Here is a 26,267-nt window from a genome sequence, read left to right as displayed (position 1 = left end):
ATGCCATTTGCCCAAGAAATGTCCACCTCTCATCTGGCATGGCTGAAGACTGACCTGGGAGAGAACTATGTCATGACATCAGTCAGAGACAAGAGAGGGCACGACTTGGAAGAACTGGCTTATGGAGCAATGGTATTGAAAGCCCTCAGAACAGATAGATGTGGCCATTTCCAAGACTGCCTAACATGGTGCGGAGCTTGCAGAGGACATGGGGTGAATGCTCTGAGTCTAGCAGTGGATGTTCATGGGGTAAAGAACACCTCCTGACAGCCTGCTGCCTTTGGTGATGTAGAGCAGAAGAGCCCTGCAGTAGGGACATAACAGATTGGCAAGAGCCAACAGATGGACCCAACATGTAGTTCAAAGCCAAAGGTCAGAGGAAGAGTGCTGGAAGCCCAAAGCTCTGAGCTCCTTATGTATCCAATCAGCTACTATTCTGGCAGTCCAATCCTACACAATCCTACAAAAGAAATAGTGTGTTAGCCAATAGCGATAATATGCTGGAGGGGGAAGAAAGTACCCCAAATGGAAAAACAAGGGCAAGGACACAGAATACTCCCAGGCACTGGGGGTGACTCAGGAAATTTCAAGGAAGGCACTTCCAGCAACCAAAACCCACTCAGGACCAATGCCCTGCTTGGACACCCTGGCAAGTCCCAGTCACTGGGGGCAGTAGGAGCTTTCTTTGAGGAAGGCATGCCAATGCTTTGGGGTAGTGAGGTCTGAGGCACAGAACCAGAACAGGAGGCAAGCTTGTCCAGTTTTAAGAGTGGTGCTTATGTCTGCAGTCACATACAAGATCAGGAAGGAACTAGGAGGGCAATCAAGAGCCCTGTTCTCCAGTGCAGATTTGTGACCACCAATATCAAATTCTAGTGTGTCTGTGCGTGTGTCTGTATACTTGTGCGTGTGTGTGCATGTGTGCTGGCAGTGAGTGAGGAAGAGAGGGCAGGTACATGGGCGTTGATTGGAGTGTACATTAATATACTTAATATTATTGTCATTCTGACAAACTGATCCAAATGTAACTACTGCTTTCACAACTCCAAATGGTTTGGACAGCTTACAGTGACCCTGCTGGCATATGAAATATCAGCGGCATAGCTCACAGCATCATAATAACACTGAAGCCTTAAAAGTATGACAAAGTGACAGACCAGTGGGTGGAAGATACATTTAAAAAAATAAATTTTTTTTTAAATTTATCTTTAGTGAATATTAAATGGAACTTTTCCCATTGTCTCAGGTTTGGCTGGGATCTGGAGGCTGAGAATCAAAGGTTTTAAGGGCCAGACTACCTGTCCAAAAATTACTAAGAAATGACCCCACAAAACACCCTGAAGTTGGTGACCCCACTACATAAAAAAGGTTTATAAGGGGTGGCCTGAAGATAGTTGAGATGGCGAGTTTAGAGAGTGAGGATTTCTTGAAGGGTTGGTAGTGTTCTGTTTATCTTTGTTACCTCTCTTCTGTTGAGGGTGGGGATGGGGGTGCTTCCAAACTTTAAATGGTGAGGACTTCAAATCGCTCAGAGAGCTTGTCATATGTCTTTTGGAATTTGGGAACTGGGGGGACTACTACTTGTCTTATACCTAAAAGTCTAAAAAAGAGAGCCTGACTGGAACAGACTGCCCGGCCGCAGAGCAAAGACATGGGCTATGTTGGGAAAGAACACACTACTGGAGTGCAAAAAGGCAAAAGTTCATGTTTCCCATGGGCCAGATATGAATTTGCACAGTGAGCCATCTTGAAAGGTACTCTGCCTTGATGGACTGTTTGTTGGTGATTCTGGGGTCTGGTTGCTGGAAGCAGGGCCTGGATGCAGACAGCCAGTCGGAGAAGACCACACTAGTGCTGGGTATCTGCCACTGGTGGTCCCCGGAAGGATGACCTCAGAGGAAGCTACGAAAACCTCCTACAATGAGAAGGTCAGCTCCAAACATCTGCTGTACCAGCCAACCCTAATTATAAATGCACTGGTTAAGTAATCACTCCTTCCCCTTTTCTCCATGCTCCCCAATCCTCTGGCATCCAGGGCCAGCAGCAAGAACGGGGGTGGGAGCAATGTGCAAGGGTGAAGATGGGGAGGAAGCCACCAACGTCTCCATTCCTCATTGAAGATTTCCCAGCCTTAGGCCGTGTTGAGCTGGGGAGGGGCGGCAGTTAAACTGGATGAGAAATTTCAGAAGGTTAGATTGAACTTTTTAACACCTGGAAGTAACTGCACAAGCCTAAGAGCTGCATGAGATTTCATTCCAGGGCAGGAAAACAAGTTGATAGAGCAGGTTGAAATGGTAAATCGTAAGAAAGAACAAAGGTGCTTTCTCCTTGTACTCTCCTGAACTCAACTCGTTCAATAAGCTGGTTACAGTTAAAAGAGAGATGTCTTTATTTGTATTCCAAGGGGTGAATGTACTATAAATGAGGATATTCACATGGTTTCAACATAAATACTGAACCTTATCCAACAAATGCATGATATATTGAAAGTAATTTACACATAGAGCTTATGTTTGCCATTACATTGTGTGTTATCAAATTTCCACCACCGAAAGAAATTCACCTTTTGATTCCAAACACTTAAAGGGAATATTAATAAAACTAATGTTCACATCTTATTTATTAACCACTCTGAATCTACAGATTAGACATAAAAATTCTTTTCATACCAGATTTGAAACAGAATCAGCACAAACTTTTGAATTAGCATTTAATTTTTTTTTTTTTTTTGAGCAGCAGGAAATAAGATGAAATGTGTTTCCAATTACCAAGGGGTGTTTTTCCCCAGGGAAGAGAACATCATGTCCAAGACCTGATTTCCTCATAAAAAAAAAAGTGGAAAAAACTTCATTCCATAAATGACAACAGGCAGATTTTAAATATTTCATTTAAAGAGTGTGAATTCTTACAATTAGCCAAAATTAAACCACTCAGAAAATAATGTGAAATTCCAAAAGAATAACATCCCAGGGATCCGTAGTTTCTTATGTATGAATTTATTCAGCAGGAAATTTACTGGCAGCATTAACTGTCAAATATTCCTTCTGTAATTGGAATATAAATCCCATACCAGAAAACAGTATTTTCCCTCAAATGATTGAAGAAATAAATATATTTTGGTGGTGGCTTTGCATAAGATACATTGGCAGGAAATCAAACTGGGCATCCTTCACGGAAGGTGAGAATTCTACCACCATTGGTAGAATGCCTCCTGTAACTACACCCCTCCCCAGAATCACCTCACACAAGCCCAAATTCTGTAAGCCCTTTCTAACACCCTCTTGCAGAGACTCCCTGCAGTTCCCCATGGTGTGCATCTCCCTTGCTGCATTCAGTAATAAACCTGACTCTAACAAACCTGACTCATTCAACTCCAGGTATGTTCCTGGTATTTCACTGGAGGGTTTTCACGCAGGTATAATTTATATTTAATAAAATATAAATTATATTATTTAATAAAAAGCACCCATTTTAAATGTAAAGTCCAATGAATTTTGGTAAGCATATGCACCCATGTAGTCATCACCAAAATAAAGATATTCAATATTTCCAACTACTTTTCAGTCAAATCCCACACTACTTGCATCAACAGGAGCCCAAATGAGCTGCTTGCCTTTTCTATAATTTAAAATAAATGGCCACTTACAGTTTGTGCTCTTCTCTGTCTGGCTTTTTTCTCTCAGCATTGTACAATTGCTAATAAAGACAGTTTTAAGTCTTGCATTTCAATATGTATGTCTTATATTACCTTTCCTTGTTATATTGACAAGCTAGGACCTTGTGGACAATGCGGAATAGAAGTGGTGAGAGTGGACATCTTTGTGTCATTATTGATCTTTGACAGAAAGCATCGCTCTTTCACCTTCAACTACGATACTAGCTATAGATTTTTCATAGATGCCCATTACCAGATTGAGGCAGTCCTCTTGTTTTCCTAATTTGCTTAGAGTTTTTATTATTGACAAGGGATCAACTTTGCCAAATGCTTTTCTGCATCTTTTGAGGTGATCGTATGCTTTGTTTAGTTTTGTTTCTCTTTTGTTCTGTCAATATGCTGCATCACCATCATTGATTTTTAAATGTTAAACAAACATTGCAATCTTAGAATAAACCCCCACTTGATCATGGTATATCATCCCTCTGATATTTTGCTAGATTTGATCTGCTAATATTTTGTTAAGGATTTTTGTGTTTATGTTAGTAAGGGATACTGGTGTGTAATTTCCTTTTTTTATGAAGCTTTGTCTAGTTTTTGGTAAGAAAGAATGGGTAGTGTTCCCTTCTCCTCTGTTTTTTGAAGCAATTTGTGTAGGATTGATATTATTTCCTCCTTAAATGTTTGATGAAATTCACCAGTAAAGCTATCTGAATCTGGAGGTTATGAATTCAATTTGTTTACTTGATATAAGCCCATTCAGGTTTTCTATTTCTTCTTGAGTCAATTTTGGTAATGTGACTTTCAAAAATTTGTCCATTTCATCTAGCCTGTCAAATATATTTGTAAAAAGTCATCTACACTATTTCTGTATTTTTTTAACATCTGTTGGATCTATAGCAATGACCTATGTTTATGTATTTGGTAATTTTCTTATCTCCTTTTAAAAGAAGCTTACCAATTCTATTTCAAAGAACTATCTTTTGGTTTAATTGATTTTTTCCTTATTCTGTCCTTTCCTAATTTCGTTGATTTCCACTTTTACTCTTTTATTATTTCTTTCCTTCTTTAGATAGAAATTGCTTTTCTTTTTCTGGCTTCTTATGGCAGAAGCTGAGGTCATTGATTTCAGATCTTTCTCCTTTTCTAATATACAGATTTAAAGCTACAAATTTCTCTCTATAGTTGCATCCCTTAAATTTTTATGTTTTCATTTTAATTCAGTTTCATATAAAATAAAATAGTTGGATTTTATTATTTTCCTTTGTGATTTATGGTAATAAATATTATTTACTTACGGGTTATTTTGAGGTATGTTAAATAATTTCCAAATATTTGAGGATATTCTAGATATCTTTCTGCTATTGATTTCATTTTAAATTCTGTTTTGGTCAGAAATCAACCTTTGTACGATTTCAATCCTTTTAAATATTTTAATACTCATTTTAGGGCAGAAAATATTATCTATCTTGGTGAATGTTCCATGTGCAACTAACTACAAAGAATGTGTAATCTCTGAGTTGTGTGGAGTGTTATATAAATGTTTGTTAGGTCAAATCTAATGGTGAGCCTTCTATATTTTAAGTGATGTTTTGCCTGCTTGTTCTATTAAGTATTGAGAGAGGGTATTAAAATCTCTAATTATAGCCATGGATGTGTCTATTTTTCTCTTGATTCTATCAGTTTTTGCTTCATGCATTTGGAAGCTCTATTATAAGGTACATACATATTTCAGAGAGTTATATCTTTTTCATTAATTGTTCCCTTTGTCATTATGAAAAGTCTGTCTTCTTCCCTGGTAATATTCTTTGTTTTAAAGTCCACTTTGTCTTGTACTAATGTAGCCACTTTACATTCTCACGTTTGTATGATGTATCTTTTTTCAGGTAGGCTTCTTACAAGTAGATAAAATTTAAAGTAGCGTTATGTAAACAGAATATAGTTAGAGCTTGCATTTTCATCCAGATGGACAATCTCTGTCTTCAGTATAGGTGTTCCGACTATTATCAATTATTTTAAGTATTGGTATGCTTAGGTTTTGTTACTTTTAATGTTTTACTTTTTTCCTGCCTTCTTTTAAATTAATGGAGTAATTTTTAGTGTTCTATCTTATTAATTATACCTCTTTGTTTTACATTTTTAGTAGTAACTGTAGTGTTTCTCATGTACGTCTTTAACTTATCACAGTCTGTAATTAAATAATACTATGCCCTTTCATTGGAAACCCTGGTGGCAAAGTGGTTAAGTACTACGGCTCCTAACCAAAGGATTGGCAGTTCGAATCCACCAGGCACTTCTTGGAAACTCTATGGGGCAGTTCTACTCTCTCCTACTGGGTCGCTATGAGTCGGAATCGACTCAACGGCACTGGGTTGTTTTTTTTTTTTATACCCTTTCGTGGAAAACCTGGTGACATAGTGGTTAAGTGCTATAGCTGCTAACCAAAAGATCAGCAGTTCGAATACATCAGGCGCTCCTTGGAAACTCTATGCGGCAGTTCTACTCTATCCTACAGGGTCGCTGTGAGTTGGAATCGACTCAACAGCAATGGGTATACCCTTTAGCATATAATCTAAACACCTCACAGCTGTACACTTCCATTTCACCTCGTAATTCTTTGTGTTGTCACTGCTATACATTTTATTTCTACATGTGTCATAAGCCCACAACCTTTGTTATTATTTTTACTTTGAACAACAAATTATCTTTTAAAGAAAATTTTTAAATGAGAAAATTTCTATTTAATATTTGGGTTGCTCACCATTTTTGGTGCTCTTCATACCTTTCTGAGGACCCACGTTGCCATTGAGTTCCTTCTGCCTGAAGAACTTCCTTTAATGTTTCTTGTAGCATGAGTCTGCTGGTGATAAGACTTCTCTGCTTTTGTTTGTCTGGTTAAATCTATGTCAGCCATTATTTTCTCAAATGTCTTTTGCTGTCGTCCCATCTCTCCTTCTTTTGGGACTTCTTTTATACACATCTGTTAGACTACTTTATATGGTCTCACAGACCATTGAGGCTCCATTTGTAGTATTATTTTTCTCTCTTCGATAGTTTCTATTGCTATAACTCCAAGTTCGTGGATATTTTCTTCTCTAGTGTCTGACTGTTAATCATATCCAATATATTTTTCATTTTAGATATTATATTTTCCATCCCTAGATATCCTATTTTATACTTTTTTTAATATCTCCCATTTCTCTTCGCCTAGTGTTCATGTTGTCTTTCAAATCATTGCACACGCTGAACACGTGTATAGCAGCTTTTTAACAACTTATCTGATAATTTCATTATCTCTATAATTTCTGGATCTGTTTCTATTGATTTTTTTTCTTCCTGGTGGCAGGTTGTATCTTCCTGTTTCTGAGAAAACTACTATTTTTTTTTAATTGAATGCTGGATATTGTGAATTTTATATTGCTCAATATACCTTGCTTGCCTCAATATTTGGAACAGATATATATGAGATTACTTTCCAAAGATCTTCTTAATAACAATCTTTGTAATAATCTTTGAAAAATCATCACTTTTCCAGTACCCTCTCAAATCGCCTACATTATTTTCCTTTTTCTTCTAAGGATGTAAATTTGGATGCAATTTCTCAAGTAATTAAACTGTGGTGGCTCCTTTTCTGTGAAATAGTACGTGTATAGTGCCATCTAGTGTGCAGAAAGCATAAATCCTAATCTAAGCCAAATTTAAATAAATAGGATTCTTTAATTTTTGAAATCAGCATGCTGAGTTTGAGCAATAGACTGGAGGAACACTTATTACCAAATTCTTTCATTCAGATCATTTTTACACGTGTATAAGTACGTTCAAATGTTTTGGAGAGGCTACATTAGAAGCCATCCTGGTTTTTTGACATTCCGAGTGGTAAAATTGTAACTCCTGGGTCCTTGTCAGTAGTTCATTTTTGGCTGGCTCTACAGATGTGATCTAGGGGTGTTTCCAACTAATAAACAAATATCCCTAGGCTAGACTAATGCCAGGAGGAAATAACATAACTGACAGAGACCAACAGCCATTTATAGGGAGTGGCAAGAAGAAAAGCAGCCATTGGGGCATGGAAAATTAATCAGTATGTCTGAGATCAGATAATGGTAAAATAAAATATGGGTTCCTGACCCTATAGTTTTAGGAATGGGGAACTCTTTCATATGGTTTGTGCTGGTATTCCCTCTCTTTACACTTTACAAAAAAACAAACAGAAGGAAAGGTAATGGATGGTAGTGGGTTCTAAACCAGGGTATCATATTTCTTTGACCTCATCCCCTTGGAATTGTGCAGGTAGACAGAACTCAACAGGACTTTTTTTTTTTTTTTTAAATGAAATCAGTGACCATCTACTTCTCTCACTTACATTTAGGAGAAATATAAGTTTCGATGGTTTCAGGGAATGGGAGTAATTCTCAGATAATATTAGGCCCAAAAAGTAGTATTATGGATTAGCAAAAGTATTTGAGAAGTTTTGATATGATTTTCCACCACTTTATACTCTCTGGAGTCTTTTTTATTCCTTTCTCTTTGCATCACCCTCTGGCTCTTTCTCCTCTTTCCCAGGGAGCTTTCTTGAGCTTGCTTCTCTCTAAGTTCCTTCCCTAAGTCATTCAGTATCTTCATCTATCACTAAAATTCAGATGATTCCAGAATGTCTGTCTCCAATTCTGACTTTTGTCTCAATCTCCAGTCCCACTTGCCAGCTGGATGTCTTCATAACTTTCTGTCATAAGTACTGCAAACTTTGCCTGCCCAAGGCCAGGTCCTCATTTTACCTGTGACCACATTATCCCTGTATTTTTTTCAGTTATGTTCATGGCCCACAACCTCTCAGTTGGCTAACTGTTCTGCTCTAAACAACCTCTTGCTCTTCTTTGCCATCCACAACCAGTTGTCTCCAATTCAGAAATTATAAACTTCTTCTCCATACTCCCCTTCCTCTTGATTCTTGCTATAAAATCTGATAAACTCTTCTGGTTCTCTCCTCTCTGATCTATTTTACACACCCCTGTCATATTAAATATTTGGAATTCCACTTAAAATTAAAAACCTACAATTGCTCCTTTTAATGAAAATACAGTGCAAACTCCTTAGACTAACATCAAAAGTTCTCCTTAATAATGGCCCAAACTCTCATTTCAACAAGAGTTTATACAATTTTCTTTCAACCACCCTTGAATAAACATTTTAACAACAAATACTTACTGAAAACCACTATTTAACATTTAACAATTTTTTTCTTTTCGGTGCTTTAAAATCATGGACTGGAGTCAGACTGGATTCAAATCCAGCAACTTATTGAATTTCCTCAAGCTTCAGCTTACTCTTCTGTAAAATGAGAATAATTCATTCAATCATTCTACAAATAGTTATTTGACAACTGTAAGTTATGCAAATAAATTCACGATGCTGCTTAGATGGCCTCTAACTTCCGTATGCTGGTGCTATTTACTGAGAAGAAGGCTGAGGAAATGAGCAAATATAGGAGGTAAGTCAAGAATTTCATCTGGGTCATGTGCAGGCAGAGATTCCTCTTAGACATCCAAGAGGAAATAACAAGCAAGCAGTTGGGTATACACACACAGGAAGCCTGGAGACAGAAAACTGAAATGCTTTGAAATGTACCTAAAGCCATTGTGGGGCGGGGGGTAGGGGGGGAATTAAATGTGTGGTGTTACATGAGCCAAGAGGAGCATAAGTTTCAAAATTTCAGAGAAGTCAGCGAGCGGCTTTTTCAAATACTACCAGGAAGTTCCACTTACAGGATGTCAGTGTGAGGTGCTCCATGGACCCATTCCCCAGAAAAACCAGCATAACTGGGAAAAACTTTTAAATTTTTTGAAGTCTCTGGAAATTGTCCTAAGGGAATAGAACAAATGAAGAAATGCTTATTCAAAAAAAAAAAAAAAAAAAAAGCAAACTACTAAATCTTGGTAAGAACTGTAATAGTCTATGGCATTTGAGCCATGATACGCCCTCCACCCCTAGCTCAGCTTAATGGAGGATATACTCCTGGTTAAGCGTAACCAAAGGAACAGGACTCCTTCTGCCCTCAGTACCCATTCAGATATGGTATCTAACTGGGTGGGACAGGCCACCAGCATTTCTTATCTTCTTCAACTCCAATTTTAAGAGGCTAAATTCCTGGTAAGTGTGGTTTAGAGCTCAGGGGTCTCTTTTCCTCCACTCAGACCCCACTCATAGGGTAGAGCCTGTATCCCAGTGAGAACACCAGGTGCCTGATTGCCCTCACCCCATCATTCATAGGGTGGAGACTTCACTCTGGGAGAGGCAAGCCAAGAAGACCTGAGGTTGGCACCCAACTCCGTGCCTGGAATAGTGGCTCAGATATTTTGCTGAGGGGAAGAGGTGTTCCATAAGATCAGAAGGCTCCAAAATTCTCCACGAAAGAAGTGATTTTATTTGAAACAGAATGTGGGGAGTTGAAATCTAAGAGCACTCTTGAAAACCATGGCTCCTCTTAATGAAGAGAAACATGATAACCCATAGGCCAACTGGTTTACCAGAGAGATCCAGGAAAAGGGACAGCTAAAAAGAGCACTCCTCGGATTATAACAAACCTCAAAGACTGGCCCCTAAACTACTCAAGCCTGAAAGTAGTTGAAATAAACTGCAAAGCAATTTATGCCCCCGGACATAATAAAAAACAATAGAGAAATCAGCAATTAGTGGAGTCTAATAGCTGGGTGTGATAACAAATTAGCAAAAAGTTTAACAGAAAGGTCAGTCAAAGAGAACCCTACTAAAACATGCCATTCAGGTGGCTGTGCACACCCAAGGTTGTGCCTTCAAAGGGGTGACACCAAAGGCTTCACACTGTGGAGGAAATAACCAGTTGCCATCGAGTCGATTCCAACTCATGGCGACCCATATGTTAGTGTAGGACTGGGCTCATGCATTTACAGTGACTAATTTTTTGGAAATAGATCACCAGGCTTTTCTTCCAAGGCATCTCTGGGTTGACTCAAACAGCCTATTGTTAGGTTAGTAGTCGAGTTCATTAACTGATTGCAGCACCCAGAGATTCCATGGTGGAAATAAACTTTGCTAAAATAGTCTCGGAGCCCTGGTGGCACAGCGGTTAAGAGCTCAGCTGCTAACCAAAAGGTCTGCAGTTTGAATGCACCAGCCGCTCCTTGGAAACCTTATGACACAGTTCTACTCTGTCCTGCAGGGTCACTATGAGTCAGAATTGACTCAACAGCAAAGGGTTTGGTTTCGTTTTTGGAAATAAAAAACAAAGACATTTGAAGAGTTAAAAAAAAAAGATAATTTATTGCTTGCAGACACACCTTACAATAAACACTAAAGAAAGTTCTTCAGGCAGAAAGCAGTGACCAAAGACAGTAATTCTAATACACACACATGTACACAGAGGGACAGCACTGGCTGTCATGTACTTATAAAATACACTTATTTATATAATCATATACTTATAAACAACAGAATAAGTGCTTGTTTCTTCTCTTAACTGATTTAAAACAATATGAGTCCTCGGATGGTGCAAACGGTTAACGCACTCAATGCTAACTGAAAGGTTGAAGGTTAGAGTCCACCCAGAGTGCCTAAGAAGAAAGGCTTGGCAATCTACCTCTGAAATATCAGCCATTGAAAACTCTATGGATCACAGTATTATTCTGACACTTGTGGAGTCGCCATGAGTTGGAATCAAATAGAAGGTAACTGGTACTGGTAATAAAAGAACATTCCTCTTTAAAGTTTTAAAAATCAAAGATGTCACTTTGATGACTAAGGTGAACATGACCAAGCCATGATTTTTTCAGTTGCCTTTTTTTCATATGCATGCAAAAGCTGGACAATGAAAAAGAAAGACAGGAAAAGAACTGATGCATTCAAATTGTGGTGTTGGCAAAGAATATTGAATATACCGTAGACTGCCAGAAGAACAAACAATTCAGTCTTAGTAGGAATACAACCAGAATGCTCCTTAGAAGCAAGGATGGTGAGATTTTGTCTTGCTTACTTTGTACACCTCAACGTGAAAGATAAGTCACTAGAAAAGGACATCATATTTGTTAGAGGATCAACAGAAACAAGGGAAGCCCTCAATGAGGTGGAGTGACACAATAGCTGGAACAAGGGATTCAAACATACAAGAAATCAAGAAGATGACACAGGACGAGGCAACGTTTCATTTTGTTTTACATAGTGTTGCCATGATTTGGAGCAGACTCAATGACAACTAACAACAACAAAATATTATTGTATTGTAGAACCTGCAACATACAGAAATACAATGCATTTGTCAGTGACAGCACAGGTAGATGACAGCAAAGCTATACTGTAGTTAGTAAACAATTCAGATGGTAACTCAAATCCACAGGAAGAAATAAATAAAATGGAATGGTAAATAAGAAGATTAATATAACACATTCTGAAAGTACCTACTTTCTCTCCTTCCTTTTTGTAGCTTTTTTAATAGACATACAATTTTACAAAGTAATGATTAGCACTGAATTTGTAACATATATAGATGTAATGTATGTACTAATAACAGCACAAAAAGGGGAAAAGGGAATAAAGCAGTATAACAGTAACATCTCTATGCCTTCTAAAATTAAGTATAAATCGAAAGTCAATTCTAGTAAATAATATGTGTATGATAAATCTGAGACTAACCACTAAGAAAATAACTAAAAAACATGTATAATGAAAAAAAAAATCATTAAGGAATTAAAATGTTACATTAAAAAATATTCCATTAAGGTAAAAGAAAGCTGTAAAGGAAGAATAGAAGAACAAAAAAGACATGAGATACATAGAAAACAAAAAGTAAAATGGCAGATGTAAATCTAACTGTGTAAGTAATAGCAATAAACGAGAATAGATTAAACAATTCAATCAAAAGACAGAGATTGTCAGGACAAAAAATAAGATACAACTCAAAGATACAAATAAGTTGAAAGTAGAAGGATGGAAAAAGATATACAAACAGCAACCGTAAGAAAGCTGGAGTGGCTATATTGATGTTTGACAAAATATATTTGAAGGAAAAGAATTGTTACTAGAGATAAAAAGAGATATTTTATAATCAGGAAGATATAACAGTTATAAACATATATGCATCTGACAACAGAGCCCCAAAATACATAAAGTGAAAACTAACAGAAATGAAGGGTGAAATAAACGATCCAACAAAAATAATGAGAAACTTCAAATCCTGCTTTCAATATATTTCACCCAGTGAGATACAGTATTCATTGACTGGAAGCTAAGGGGAGAGGGTGTCCTGCCTTTTTGGCCACACCTGCCTGTTGACCTACTAGGATCTTGATCTTCTGGTGGTTACTGCTGCCAGGGCTGATCACTAGCCTTTCACAGAGGCATTTTATGTGAACCTGCCTACCACTGTCCTGTGTAACACAGATTCTCCTCTGCACTACGTGTACATTGCTATGCCATGCAACAAGAGGGAGCTTGCTCAGTGGGTCTGGTGGTGGATGCTGGCCCAGGAAGTTCTGTGAATGTGAGGCCATGCCTGATCTCTACTTCTATGGCAATCCTGAAGAGGTTGAAAAGGAAGAGCAGACCACTGTTGAAAAGGCTTCAACCAAGGAATAATTTCAGAATGAATGGAGTGTTTCAGCTCCTGAATTTACTGCTATTCCACCTGAGATTGCAGACTGGCGTGAAGGTATGCAGATACCCTCTTTGCCCATTGAACAGTTCCCTGCCGAAGACAAGTGCCCAGCCTGCACATGAATGCTCCCACTGCTCAGACCACTGAATGGGTAGCACCAACCACTGTGTGATCTTAAACTGTTTTTCCACAGCTTCTTAAACAGAAAACAGACATAAAGTTGGTGGAAAATAAACATCAATCTCTTAAAAAAAGAAAAAAAAAAAAACTCAAGTACTAATCCATGCAACAACGTGGATAAATCTTAGAAATACTATGTTAAGTGAAAGAAGCCAGATCCAAAAGGGTAAATATTGTGTGATTTCATTTATATGAAATGCCTATAGACACATGACCACTGAGTTTGGTCACAGAATACCACTGGAGACTCTGGAAAGTCCATCTCAGGGCAGTGACGGAAAAAGAAGTCCAACAGGATTGGTTTCAGGAGTCAATGTGAGGGGAGGAAATGATTACAAACCACTCCATTAAAACTACTGTGAAGGGCTACAGAAGAGGAATGCATATCAGGGAAGATTTTTAAAATCGGGATATAAAAAGGCATGAAAATGAGTATGTCTCAGAGGTTGTTGTCAGTTAAATGAGCTCCTCTTTTTTAAATACGTTGCAGAGAACCTGGCCCTCAGTAAGTCTCAAAGATGTTAGTAGTTGTTGTTACTGTTGTCCTTGTTAAACACCTATTGTGCTGCCAGGCAAATTTGAGTACATGGATTTTGAATGCATGACTAGGAGCTGTTGTTGTTGTTAGGTGCCACACAATAGAACAAAACACCGCCCAGTCCTGCACCATCCTTACAATCGTTGTTATGTTTGAGGTCATTGTGGCAGCCACTGTGTCAATCCACCTCGTTGAGGGTCTTCCTCTTTTCTGCTGATCCTGTACTTTGCCAAGCATGATACCCTTCTTCAGGGACTGATCCCTCTTGACAACTTGTCCAAAGTATGTAAGATGCAGTCTCATCATCCTTGCTTCTAAGGAGCATTCTGGTTGTACTTCTTCCAAGACAGATTTGTTTGTTCTTTTGGCAGTCCATGGTATATTCAATATTCTTCACCAACACCACAATTCAAAGGCATCAATTCTTCTTCAGTCTTCCTTATTCGTTGTCCAGCTTTCACATGCACGTGATGCTATTGAAAATGCCACGGCTTGGGTTAGGGGCATCTTAGTCTTCAGGGGGACATCTTTGTTTTTCAACACTTTAAAGAGGTCCTTTGCAGCAGATTTACCCAATGCAATGTGTCGTTTGATTTCTTGACTGCTGCTTCCATGGCTGTTGATAGTGGATCCAAGTAAAATGAAATCCTTGACAACTTCAATTTTTTCTCCGTTTATCCTGATGGTGCTTATTGGTCCAGTTGTGAAGATTTTTGTTTTCTTTATGTTGAGGTGTAATCCATACTGAAGGCTGTGGTCTTTGATCTTCATCAGTAAGTCCTTCAGGTCCTGTAAACTTTCAGCAAGCAAGGTTGTATCATGTGTATAATGCAGGTTGTTTATGAGTCTTCCTCCAATCCTGATGTCCCATTCTTCATATAGTCCAGCTTCTCACATTATTTACTCAGCATACACATTGAATAGGTATGGTGAAAGGATACAGCCCTTACGTACACCTTTCCTAACTTTAAAACAATCGGTATCCCCTTGCTCTGTCCAAACAACTGCCTCTTGATCTATGTAGAGGTTCCTCATGAGCACAATTAAAGTGTTCTGGAATTCCCATTCTTCGCAATGTTATCCATAATTGTTACGATCCACACAGTCAAATGCCTTTGCATAGTCAATAAAACACAGGTAAACATCCTTCTGGTATTCTCTGCCTTCAGCCAGGACCCATCTGACATCAGCAATGATATCCCTGGTTCCACATACTCTTCTGAAACCAGCCTGAATTCCTGGCAGTTCCCTGTCGATATACTGCTGCAGCCGTGTCTGAATGATCATCAGCAAAATTTTGCTTGTGTGTGGTATTAATGATATTGTTCTATAATTTCCACATTCACCTGGATTACCTTTCTTGGGAATAGGCATAAATATGAATCTCTTCCAGTCATTGGGCCAGGAAGCTGTCTTCCATATTTCTTGGCATAATGAGTGAGCACCTCCAGCACTATATCCGTTAGTTGAAGCATCTCGATATTCCGTCAATTCCTGGAGGCTTGTTTTTCGCCAATGCCTTCAGAGCAGCTTGGACTTCTTCCTTCAGTACCATCGGTTCCTGATCATATGCCACCTCTTGAAATGGTTGAATATCGACTAATTCTTTTTGGTATAACTCTGTGTATTCCTTCCATCTTCTTTTGATGCTTCCTGCATCGTGTAATAGTTTCCCCATAGAATCCTTCACGATTGCAACTTGTAGCTTGAATTTTTTCTTCAGTTCTTTCAGCTTGAGAAACGCCGAGTGTGTTCTTCCCTTTTGGTTTTCTATCTCCAGCTCTTTGCACATGTCATTATAATACTTTACTTTGTCTTCTTGAGCCACCCTTTGAAATCTTCTGCTCAGTTCTTTTAATTTATCATTTCTTTTCTTTAGTGGCTCGATGTTCTTGGGCAAGTTTCAGAGTCTCTTCTGACATTCATCTTGGTCTTGTCTTTGTTTCCTGTCTTTTCAATGACTTCTTGCTTTCTTTGTATGATGTCCTTGACGTCACTCCACAACTCGTCTGGTCTGTGGTCACTAGTGTTCAATACATCAAATCTATTCTTGAGATGGCCTCTGAATTCAGGTGGGATATACTCAAGGTCATATTTTGGCTCTCGTGGATTTGCTCTGATTTTCTTCAGTTTCAGCTGGAACTTGCATATGAGCAATTGATGGTCTTTCCCACAGTCGGCCCCTGGCCTTGTTCTGACTGATGATACTGAGCTTTTCCATCATCTCTTTCTACAGATGTAGTCAATTTGATTCCTGTGTGTTCCATCTGGCGAGGTCCACATGTATATAAAAAAAAAATAGTTGCCGTTTATGTTGGTGAAAGGAGGTATTTGCAATGAGACAGTCATTGGTCCTGCAAAATTCCATCATTCGATCTCCGGCATTGTTTTTATCACCAAGCATATTTTCCAACTATGGATCCTTCTTCTTTGTTTCCAACTTTCTCATTCTAATCGCCAGTAATTATCATTGCATCTTGATTGCATGTTTGATCAATTTCAGACTGCAGCAGCTGATAAAAATCTTCTATTTCTTCATCTTTGGCCCTAGTGGTTGGTGCGTGAATTTGAATAATAGCCGTATTAACTAGTCTTCCTTGTAGGCATATGGATATTACCCTATCACTGACAACATTGTGCTTTAGGATAGATCTTGAAATGTTCTTTTTGACAATGAATGCAACACCTTTCCTCTTCGAGTTGTCATTCCCAGCATAGTAGACTATATGATTGTCCAATTCAAAATGGCCAACACCAGTCCATGTCAACTCACTAATGCCTAGAGTATCGATGTTTATGCGTTCCATTTCATTTTTGACGATTTCCAATTTTCCTAGATTCATACTTCGTACATTACACGTTCCGATTATTAATGGATGTTTGCAGCTGTTTCTTCTCATTTTCAGTCGTGCCACATCAGCAAATGAAAGTCCTGAAAGCTTTACTCCATACACGTTATTAAGGTCGACTCTGAGGAGGCAGCTCTTCCCCAGTCATCTTTTGGGTGCTTTCCAACCTGGGGGCTCATCTTCCAGCACTATATCAGACAGTGTTACACTGCTATTCATAAGGTTTTCACTGGCTAATGCTTTTCAGAAGTAGACTGCCGGGTCCTTCTTCCTAGTCTTAGTCTGGAAGCTCAGCTGAAACCTGTCCTCCATGGGTGACCCTGCTGGTATCTGAATACCAGTAGCATAGCTTCCAGCATCACAGTAACACACAAGCACCCACAGTATGACAAACTGACAGACACTTGGGGGACTAGAGGAGCTGAGGAAGGCATATTTCTTGGACTCAAGGAGTTTACAGTACATTGGGGAAGACGTACAGTTGAGGAGACAATTAAGGAGTATTTTCCAGTGACTGAAAAACCATCTACAAAGAAACATACTCTGTTTGGAACATAAAATTTTTAACAATTAAAAAAAGAACAAAGCAGATTATGCCCAGTGATCATTACATGAAATTGTTAAAAGAACAAATTGAGGGGAATTGAACATTTTAAATTACATTTTGTCTTACCTTGCCTTACCAGGAGTAGAGTGTATGAGATATTAGAACTATGAAAAATTCCCTACTGGCTTTACAACTTCATCTTCCCATATTGTATTAGAGAACATACGGTTGTAAACTAATTTTGGGTCAATCTATCCTAGCAAACTAGAAACTAAAGCAATTAAGAAAATCATTGCAGGACTACTCAATTATTAACATTGTGACTGTGACAAGTTGACACTTTTAAGAATATGACATCATAAAATTCACTATAAAATGTGCATTATTTCCCTATTTTTTCTTTATGTAATTTAATACATTTCCTGTATAGCAAAATATTTTTGTGCTGTTTTCTGCTACAACAGCAATATAGTTTATAACAACCTTTTTAAATATTATGTCTTTCCCCTTTAAGTTATCATAGGTTCTTTACTAAAATAAATTTAAATGAATTCTTTATGCAGTTAGAGTCCTCATTTTTGCAAAACATTCCTCTTTCAAATAAAACATTATAATCCTAGGGAGTGCATATCTATTTCCATAATGTTTCCAGAATTTTAGGAATTCTAACACAGGTTGCATTACTTCCAGTGACGGTAGGGAGAAACAATGAAGAGGTATTGATGAACTGCAGATTCCATCAGAGTAGGTTTCCAGCACAGAAGTGAATTCCATGTGGGTACTAATATGAGGTGATACTCTCATCAATAAACTTACAAATGTAAATCTCAGATGGTGTTATGGATTGAATTGTGTCCCCTCCCCAAATATGTGTTGGAACCCTGATATCTATACATGTGGATGTAATCCTGTCTTGAAAAAGGCTTTTCTTTGTCATGTTAATTAGATCATACCTGAGTATGGTGGGCTCTAAATCTAATGACTTCTAAATTATTAAAAGGACAGATTTGACACAGAGGCATACACAGAGGAAGACAGGCACCAAGTGAGGATTGCCAACGAACCAGGAAATGCCCACAGCTACTGAAAAGGAAGGGATTGGCACTACCAAGACCCTGATTTGGACTTTCAGCCTCTAGGCCTGTGAGAAAATAAATTTCTGTTCTTTAAAGCCACCCATTTATGGTATTTCCGTTTAACAGTACTAGAAAACTAAGACAGTTCCCATATGTAAATTCACTACAATTTTTGCTCTCAGCCCTCAAAGGTCAATCCAAAACTCACAGGTCAATATAAAAACTAGGACTGAACAGCAGGTTTTTACATTTTACAAAACAGTTAAGATAATCTTTATTTTAAAGGTATTCAAATAACACTTGTGCCAAATTTAGGCTTCAACTTAGTTATATTAGAAATGTGTTTTTATGAAAATGAATTATATTCTTTAAGTGTCCTATCACTTTGTCCCTTGATTAAAACCATAAATAGATACTATCGTGTAAGGATAAAAATCCACGTGCCTTGCTGTTGAGTACAGGGCCCAAAACAATCTGACCCATGTCCAATTACCTCCTTTCCCCCTACTCTCCAATCAAGAGTCCTCCCTTGCTTTCTCTAGTCTCACTTCCTCTCTTGCCTCAAGGACTTCCCATAAGCACAGGGCACTCCTTACCCAGCTTAGTCCCCAGCTTCCTCAGGGGCCTTTCATGGCTCCCCAGACTAGATGAGCTCCTCCACTGCTACCAAAGCAGCACCTGCTTCCCCTCCCGTAACTCATTTCACTTGTCAGGACCACCTAAATAATCTGAGGGACCCAGCGCAAATGAAAATGCAAAGCCTCTGTTCAAGTTGTTACGAATCTTCAGATGGTGACAGCAGAGCGTAAACCAAGTGTGGGAAACTTCTGAGCTCGGGGCCCCATGGGACTGCACAGGTCACACCCCTACAAAGCCACACCTGCTTACAGTTCCTTTCATTGTCTTCTTTACTAGGCCATAAGAACTCTGTAGGTAAGGGACACAGGTGGTCTCCCTCTTGCTCGCTACTAAATCAGTGTCTTTCATAGTGCCTATCAGAGTAGCCACTCAATGAGAGTTTGTCAGCATGTGGGAGCTCCTTAATTCAACCTACCAATTTTTCTTGCAGATAAGAAACAGCCAAACTTTGATACCTATAGGGTCACTATGAGTTGGAATCGACTCGGCGAGAATTTTTTTTTTTTTAATATACTTATTACTTTGTTCCATGCATAAATGCTTCATCATCACTGTGCTTTAGTGTGTCGGTCTTCTCAGAACACAGTATAGACAGCAAGCAGTGCAGTGAGTTACTTAATATGGCCCTTCTAGCCATAGTCTTTGTGACTCCCACACAGTGATCGAGGCTATGCAAACAAGGTATATGGAAACTGTGATGGTTGGTGTTGTGTGTTGGCTTGGCCAGGCCATGATTCCCAGTATTGTGTGGCTGTCCTCCATGTTGTGATTCGATGTAATTATCCTAATTATCTTCCATTTTATGTGTTGTAAAACCTAACCTCTATATGTTAATGAGGCAGGATTAGTGTGGGGTGTATTTTGAGTCACAGCCTTGCAGGGGGGTGTAACTCAAGTCCCACCCTTACTCAAGTCACACTCTTCCCTGGAGTGTGGCCTGCATCCAATGTGTATGTATGGGTGCTCTGGCAGGGGTCTCTCTCTGCATCTGGATCCTGCATCCAATTTGTCACTGTTTGACCTCTGGTTCTTTGGACTTGAGCCAATGGCCTGCCATCTGACCAGCCAATTCTGGGACTCCCCAGCTTCCGTAGCCCAGTAGGTCAGCAACATATTGTCTGACGTGATTCACCAGCTTCCGCAGCCTTGTGAGCCAGCAGCCTTGTCATCCGGCCTTCCTATTTGGGTTCATCGGCCCCTACAGCCAAATAAGTCAGGAGAAGTCTACACCTGACCCACAGATTTAGAACTTGCCAGCCTCCACAATGGCATGAGCCATTTCCTGGATATGGTTCCTGAGTTCTGTGAGAAGTTGCAGTGAATTACAGAACCCAAAGAGGGGAGGGAGAGTACTGAGGGCAGGCGGAGTAGTTGGTGTTGGAGATGATGAAGTGGTACAGCAAACTGGAAAAGTTGGACATTTCAGACATCTTTAACTTCGGCCTTCCAGGAACCAGCTTTGTGTTGATCCTTACATTCATTCACAGCTTAAGCTCACTGACAATTTTTAAATGAAAAGTCAGCCAATACAAACCCTATGGATCACAACAGTCCAATTCCATTGTGCTTGTGGTCTCCATAAGTTGGGGCCCAACTTGATGGCAGCTAACATTTATGTTGCAGTTCTTAAATGGTAACTTTGTTATATTTATAAATCCACTGAACAGAATACTCCGTTTTTCTGTGCTGATCTACTAGTCATGTATGTTTTACTACTTTCCCTTCATCTCACATTTACTTAGGAAGTATCCATTGTTAGCTGATCTAATGCTTTACTTTTAAATATGTACTCATACATTTCTAAACTTCCAAATTTTTTGATGAGTGAAAAACTGCCTCGGTCTTAGAGGCTTACAAAACTCACACTTAAGACGTGTTTTCTTCTTCTATACTAGGCTTATGATTACAACAGGTGTGACCAGGTGATGATGGTGATGACTTGATACAAGCTATGTCTATGGAAAAATTACTGAACTTAGAAGTTTCATATCTAATGAAATAGGGGTACTACTTCTTACCTTTACATTTTTATTGAAGAGAATTATATGAGGTTTGACATATAGGATCCTGGGAAGGTCCCTATGTTAATAATATGTCTCATTAACCATATTTCTGTAGCATCAGCTGAGATTTAGCTCATATACTAATTCCATTCAGAAAAGGTGTGCCTTCTGAAGAGCTGAAGTTGTAATGCGTAATGAAATGTAACTTTTCAATGCATATATGTACCAAAAAAAATCTTAAATTCAGCAATTCATTATACCTTTTTAAAGTAACTAATCCCATGACTCATGTAGTCATCTTCAGCTTAAAGGAATCGAGCAGGCTAATATCTGGCTTATTAAGCATTAATAATCTTTATTTCATTAACATATTTTTCCTTACTAAATACAAAATAAAGTATTACAAACCATAGTCACAATTATCAGGAAAAGATCAAAGCGCTGAGCAAATAGACTGGCTATAAAAAAGTTTATTAAAAAAATAAACGGCATATGTAAACATCTCTCTCAGTCATAGGCTTCATAATAACAGTGTTATCAGGGCCATGCCTTAAAGCTCTGCAGTGGCAGCACCTTAATTGTTGACAAACAGTAATCAGCTTAATGCATCTTTCAGTCAACTATCAAGTCTCTACGAAAATAAATAACCAGATTCAGCCAGGTACACTAATACACACAGAAAATCGCAAATAGTACAATATATCTCCACAAAGATAATGAGCTGCAGTAACGTGTGAGATTGAATGCATATACTGTAATTATTTTTTAATATGCTTTCATTTTAAAATTCATCAGGACATAGAGTTGACTAAAATAATGCTAGAGGGGAGCCAGAAGAGAGCAGAGGAGAAGACAAACACCCATATCGCTCACGCGTGCACACATGCATGCACTCATGGACGGCTTGTTTTGGCAGAAGCAAAACTGAGGACATAGTTTCTACACTTTTTCTTCCATGAGTTTATTTCTACTTTAGACATGCATTTCCTTTACTTTTAGTTGGAAATTACATACCCCAAATGACCAAATACAACAGTAGTCAACCATAATTTCATTTTGAGGACACCGAATCTCAATTGCATAATTCAATAACCACCCGAAATGAAGCCAAAGAATAAAACTGGCAATGATATTACAAACCTTAATAAGTACCTGAGATTTTTCTGCAAGAAGCTGAAACACATGATCGTTTTCCTTAGGGCAAAACACGTTTGCTGTTAACACTTCCATGCTCTGCTCACCACAGGGTGGGCATACCTACTAGGTGACAAAGACAGTTCAAAATGCTCCAATGATATCCCTTTTCATATTCTTACAGGTGAGATATTTTAAATTTCACGTAATTTTAAAATTTACTTTAAATTGCTGAAATTTTAGTTATTCAGTAAACCTTAACCAAGGCACAATTTTAAAAGAAATATAAGCATGGTCTGTAACTTTTTTTTTTATTGTATGGAACAAATTAAACATTTCTTGTCTGTCAATTGAATATTCACATTCTACTGAAAGAAGGGAAACACAATAGACTTAACAAAAGAAACCCACGGAAATTTAAAAATTCCTGGATAGACGTGATGCAGCTCAATAACTCAGTAGTTTATTTGTATCGTATATGCATGATTTATAAAATTCATTCATAAATAATTTTAAATGATTTAAAATCCTGGTCCTCTATTCAAAGATCCATTTTATAACCTATTAAAAAAAAAAATAATGTGTAATACATTTGTCATTTCCATCACTTCAGCTTATCTCAACACGTGCCTTACATTTCTCCACCATTAGTGAAATGTGAAATAACTTCAAAATACTTACGTTCTAACAGTACTATTTCTTAACTTGGCAGTGTTTATAACTGTATTTAGGGCTATTAAGAAAATCAAGCTTTTTAATAGAAACAAAATTAAATGGCATTGAATGTTTACAATATATCTGTGAACAGAGCTAGACATGTGTAACCTCATGCTTAAAAATTGTACTGCAAAATAAAAAAAAGCTTTACGCTTCTGAATACCAAGCATAATATGGTTACTGATGAAGCAAGAACCCTTTCCACAGAAAGTACCTACAGATTAACCTCTCTCAGGTGTGTATATCATATGGTCTTAGCCAAATGTCAATGACTGATCTTTCGAAAATCCATTTTGGAGCTCTCATAGATGAAACTCTTCTAAGTTACATTCACTAAAACTTTCATAAGTTACATTCAGTAAAACGTCCTCAAATAGAGAAGTATCATTGCACAATTTAGGTGAGAATTTGAAATATTTATGCACTATAAGCCTACTGCTAAGCTTAAAAAAAAAATTTTTTTTTTAAGCTTAGGTAGTTTAAATAGGACTCTGTATCTATTCCAGTCATCAGATTTTTTTTTAATAGACACCCTTTCCTTATTCGTATCACATTATTCATACCAAGAAAATAACAGCTCTTTCTCAGCTTTTTGTTGCACAAAAAACAAAAAGGGAAAGAAACAAGAAAAGGAAAGAAAAAATAGAGGCAAAGAGGGAGAGAAGGAAGAAGAATGGAGGAAAAAAAGAAAAAAAAACAAACAGTTCCCATCATTACAATTTCTTTTGTATATTGATAGACAAGGACACAAATGAGAACAAAGAAAGCATCAAAATTGTACTTAACGTAATTCTACCCAGCATAGTTTTACATTGCTCTACATGTCTTATTTTACAGCTCTGTGCATTTCAAGTTACTCGGTATAAATCCGGTGGAAAAATCAATATAGACTGCGAACAGCAATCCTGGACATTTTTTGAGAAGCCAGACATTCTGCATTACTACTTTGATGACGTGGCCACAGCTTTTGAAAACACAGCAGCATGAAACAATTCAAAGGTAGACACACTGTTTTAATTTGTTCACCTTAAAAAAAGGAAAACGCTTTAACAGTATAAGGCACTTAAGACAGAAATTCTTTCTCCAGCTCATATATATATGGCCTGCTGGTTCCGCTCTTCAATCTGCACAAAGGCACCGTGTGGTCCCTGGGCTGACCTTCCACGTCCGTGTCCAGTAAGGAAGGCATGTGCAATTCACTTCTCTCCTTGGTACCAGAGAGGCAGGGAGGGGTTGGTTCCTGGTGACCCACCAGACTGTCTGCCTGTGCAGGCAGAGACTCTGTTCTCCACGGGGCGGCCTGCAGCGGATCCAATCGGCTTCTCAGGGAGGAAGGGCGAGGCCGAGGCACAATGTTGACAGCTCTTCCTCTTGCAGGTGAGCCCTCACTTGACAAGTTATTGTGAGGAGCACAAGGGGGGTGCAGCAGCCCCACAGCCCGCCTAAGTGGCAGTTCAGAGGTTCCAGTGTCTGAGAAAATAGTTGCACCAGCTGGTTGAGAAGGCAAAGACAGTATGCAATTAGAAAGACAATGACTTCTAAGACAATGACCATCAAGAAAAATAACTACGATGACAATTCAACTAGTAATCTTTAAAGTGAGCTTTAACAAAAAATACGAACATAAATTTTCTAGAACTGTTAGGATATGATTTTTTTTTATGAAAAAGTACAAGGTTGGTAACAGTGCTTCCACATATGGAAACTATATGAAAACAACTAAAAAATCTTCATAGTGCATAAAACCAAACCAGTTGCCATCACGTCAATTCAGACGCAAGGCGACCCCATGTGTCAGAGCAGAACTGTGCTCCACAGGGTTTGTGTGGCTGTGACCTTTCAGAAACAGACTGCCAGGTCTTTCTTCTGAGATGCCTCTGGGTGGGTCTGAACTACCAACTTTTCAGTTAGCCCAGCACTTACCCATCTGTACCACCTTCACAGCTCGTGGGCCAATGATAGTTGTCTTATGGACAGAGTAGATTTCAAAATGGATTAGGCTGAAATAAATTTAAGACTTTCAGAAATGACAGTTAATACGATCAAACTTTACTTTTAGATTATGATTTGGAAAAATTAATAAAGGAGGGAAGCAGTTAGGCATTCACATGTTACTCCTTCTCTGTTCTGAAGAACTGACTTATTACCGTTTTAGCAAGCAATTATTGGCTCGTAAGAGAAGAAGAATGGCTGCTTATGAGACAATTGTACTAGGATTTCTGCTTGTGCACTTATAAATTACTAATACTCTAATGTATTACGAAAGAGAAATAAACTAATTTTTCAAAAGACAATAAAAACTAATCCGAAAAAAAATTACTGTAAGAAATGCCCAGGTGTAGTACTTGAAGAGAAGAGGTAGAGGAAAAGAAAAAGGGAATGAAAACACAGCATTTAACAAATTAAAAAAGATTTTCCATGCACGTTACTCATGAGCTGTATCAGGCAGATGTAATCATCTTCATATGGAACAGTAACAGTAACCCCTTCATAACAAATTAGGGATAATAGTGCAAAGAATGGGAATTCCAGAACACGTAATTGTGCTCCTAAGGAACCTGTACATAGATCAAGAGGCAGTTGTTTGAATAGAGCAAGAGGACACTGTGTGGTTTAAAATCAGAAAAGGTGTGCATGAGGGTTGTATCCTTTCACCATACTTATTCAATCTATATGCTAAGCAAATAATCTGAGAAGCTGGACTCTATGAAGAACAGGACATCAGGATTGGTGGAAGACTCATGAACAACCTGAGATACAACCTTGCTTGCTGAAAGCAAAGAGGACTTGAAGCACTTACTCATGAAGATCAGTATGGATTACACCTCAATACAAAGAAAATAAAAATCCTCACAACTAGACTAATAAGCAACCTTAGGATAAACGAAAAAAATATTTAAGTTATTGAGGGTTTCATTTTACTTGGATCCACAATCAATGCTCATGGAAGCAGTAGTCAGGAGATCAAATGATGCATCGCAATGTGCCAACCTGCTGCAAAAGACCTCTCTAAAGTGTTAAAAAAACAAAGATGTCACGCTGAGGACTAAAATGCACCTGACCCAAGCTATGGTATTCTCAATCGCCTACTATGCATGTGAAAGCGGGACAATGAATAAGACGAACAAACAGTAACTGATGCTTTTGAATTACGGTGTTGGCTAATAATACTGAAAGTATGTACTGCCAGAAGAACGAACACATCTGTCTTGGAAGAAGTACAGCCAGATCCTGAGAAGCGAGGATGGCAAGACTTTATCTCAAGTACCCTTGGACATGTTATCAGGAGGCATCAGTCCCTGGAGAA

General features: G+C 38.3%; 1 protein-coding gene and 1 pseudogene across 1 annotated transcript in view; one reads left to right on the top strand and one right to left on the bottom strand.

Annotated features, from left to right (window-relative positions):
• On the top strand, window positions 1–23,947 carry LOC100674155 (small ribosomal subunit protein uS2-like; annotated as a pseudogene).
• MAP3K21 (mitogen-activated protein kinase kinase kinase 21) overlaps window positions 21,269–26,267 on the bottom strand; it is a 70,005-nt gene continuing 65,006 nt past the window's right edge. Inside the window, exon 10 of the mRNA XM_010591015.3 lies at window positions 21,269–24,451. Coding sequence (XP_010589317.2) covers window positions 24,024–24,451 — 428 coding nt within the window. The 3' untranslated portion in view covers window positions 21,269–24,023. The remainder of the gene's footprint in view (window positions 24,452–26,267) is intronic.

Source organism: Loxodonta africana, chromosome 25 (assembly GCF_030014295.1).
Source record: "Loxodonta africana isolate mLoxAfr1 chromosome 25, mLoxAfr1.hap2, whole genome shotgun sequence".
NCBI lineage: Eukaryota > Metazoa > Chordata > Mammalia > Proboscidea > Elephantidae > Loxodonta > Loxodonta africana.
This window is presented reverse-complemented; position numbering and strand designations above follow the sequence as displayed.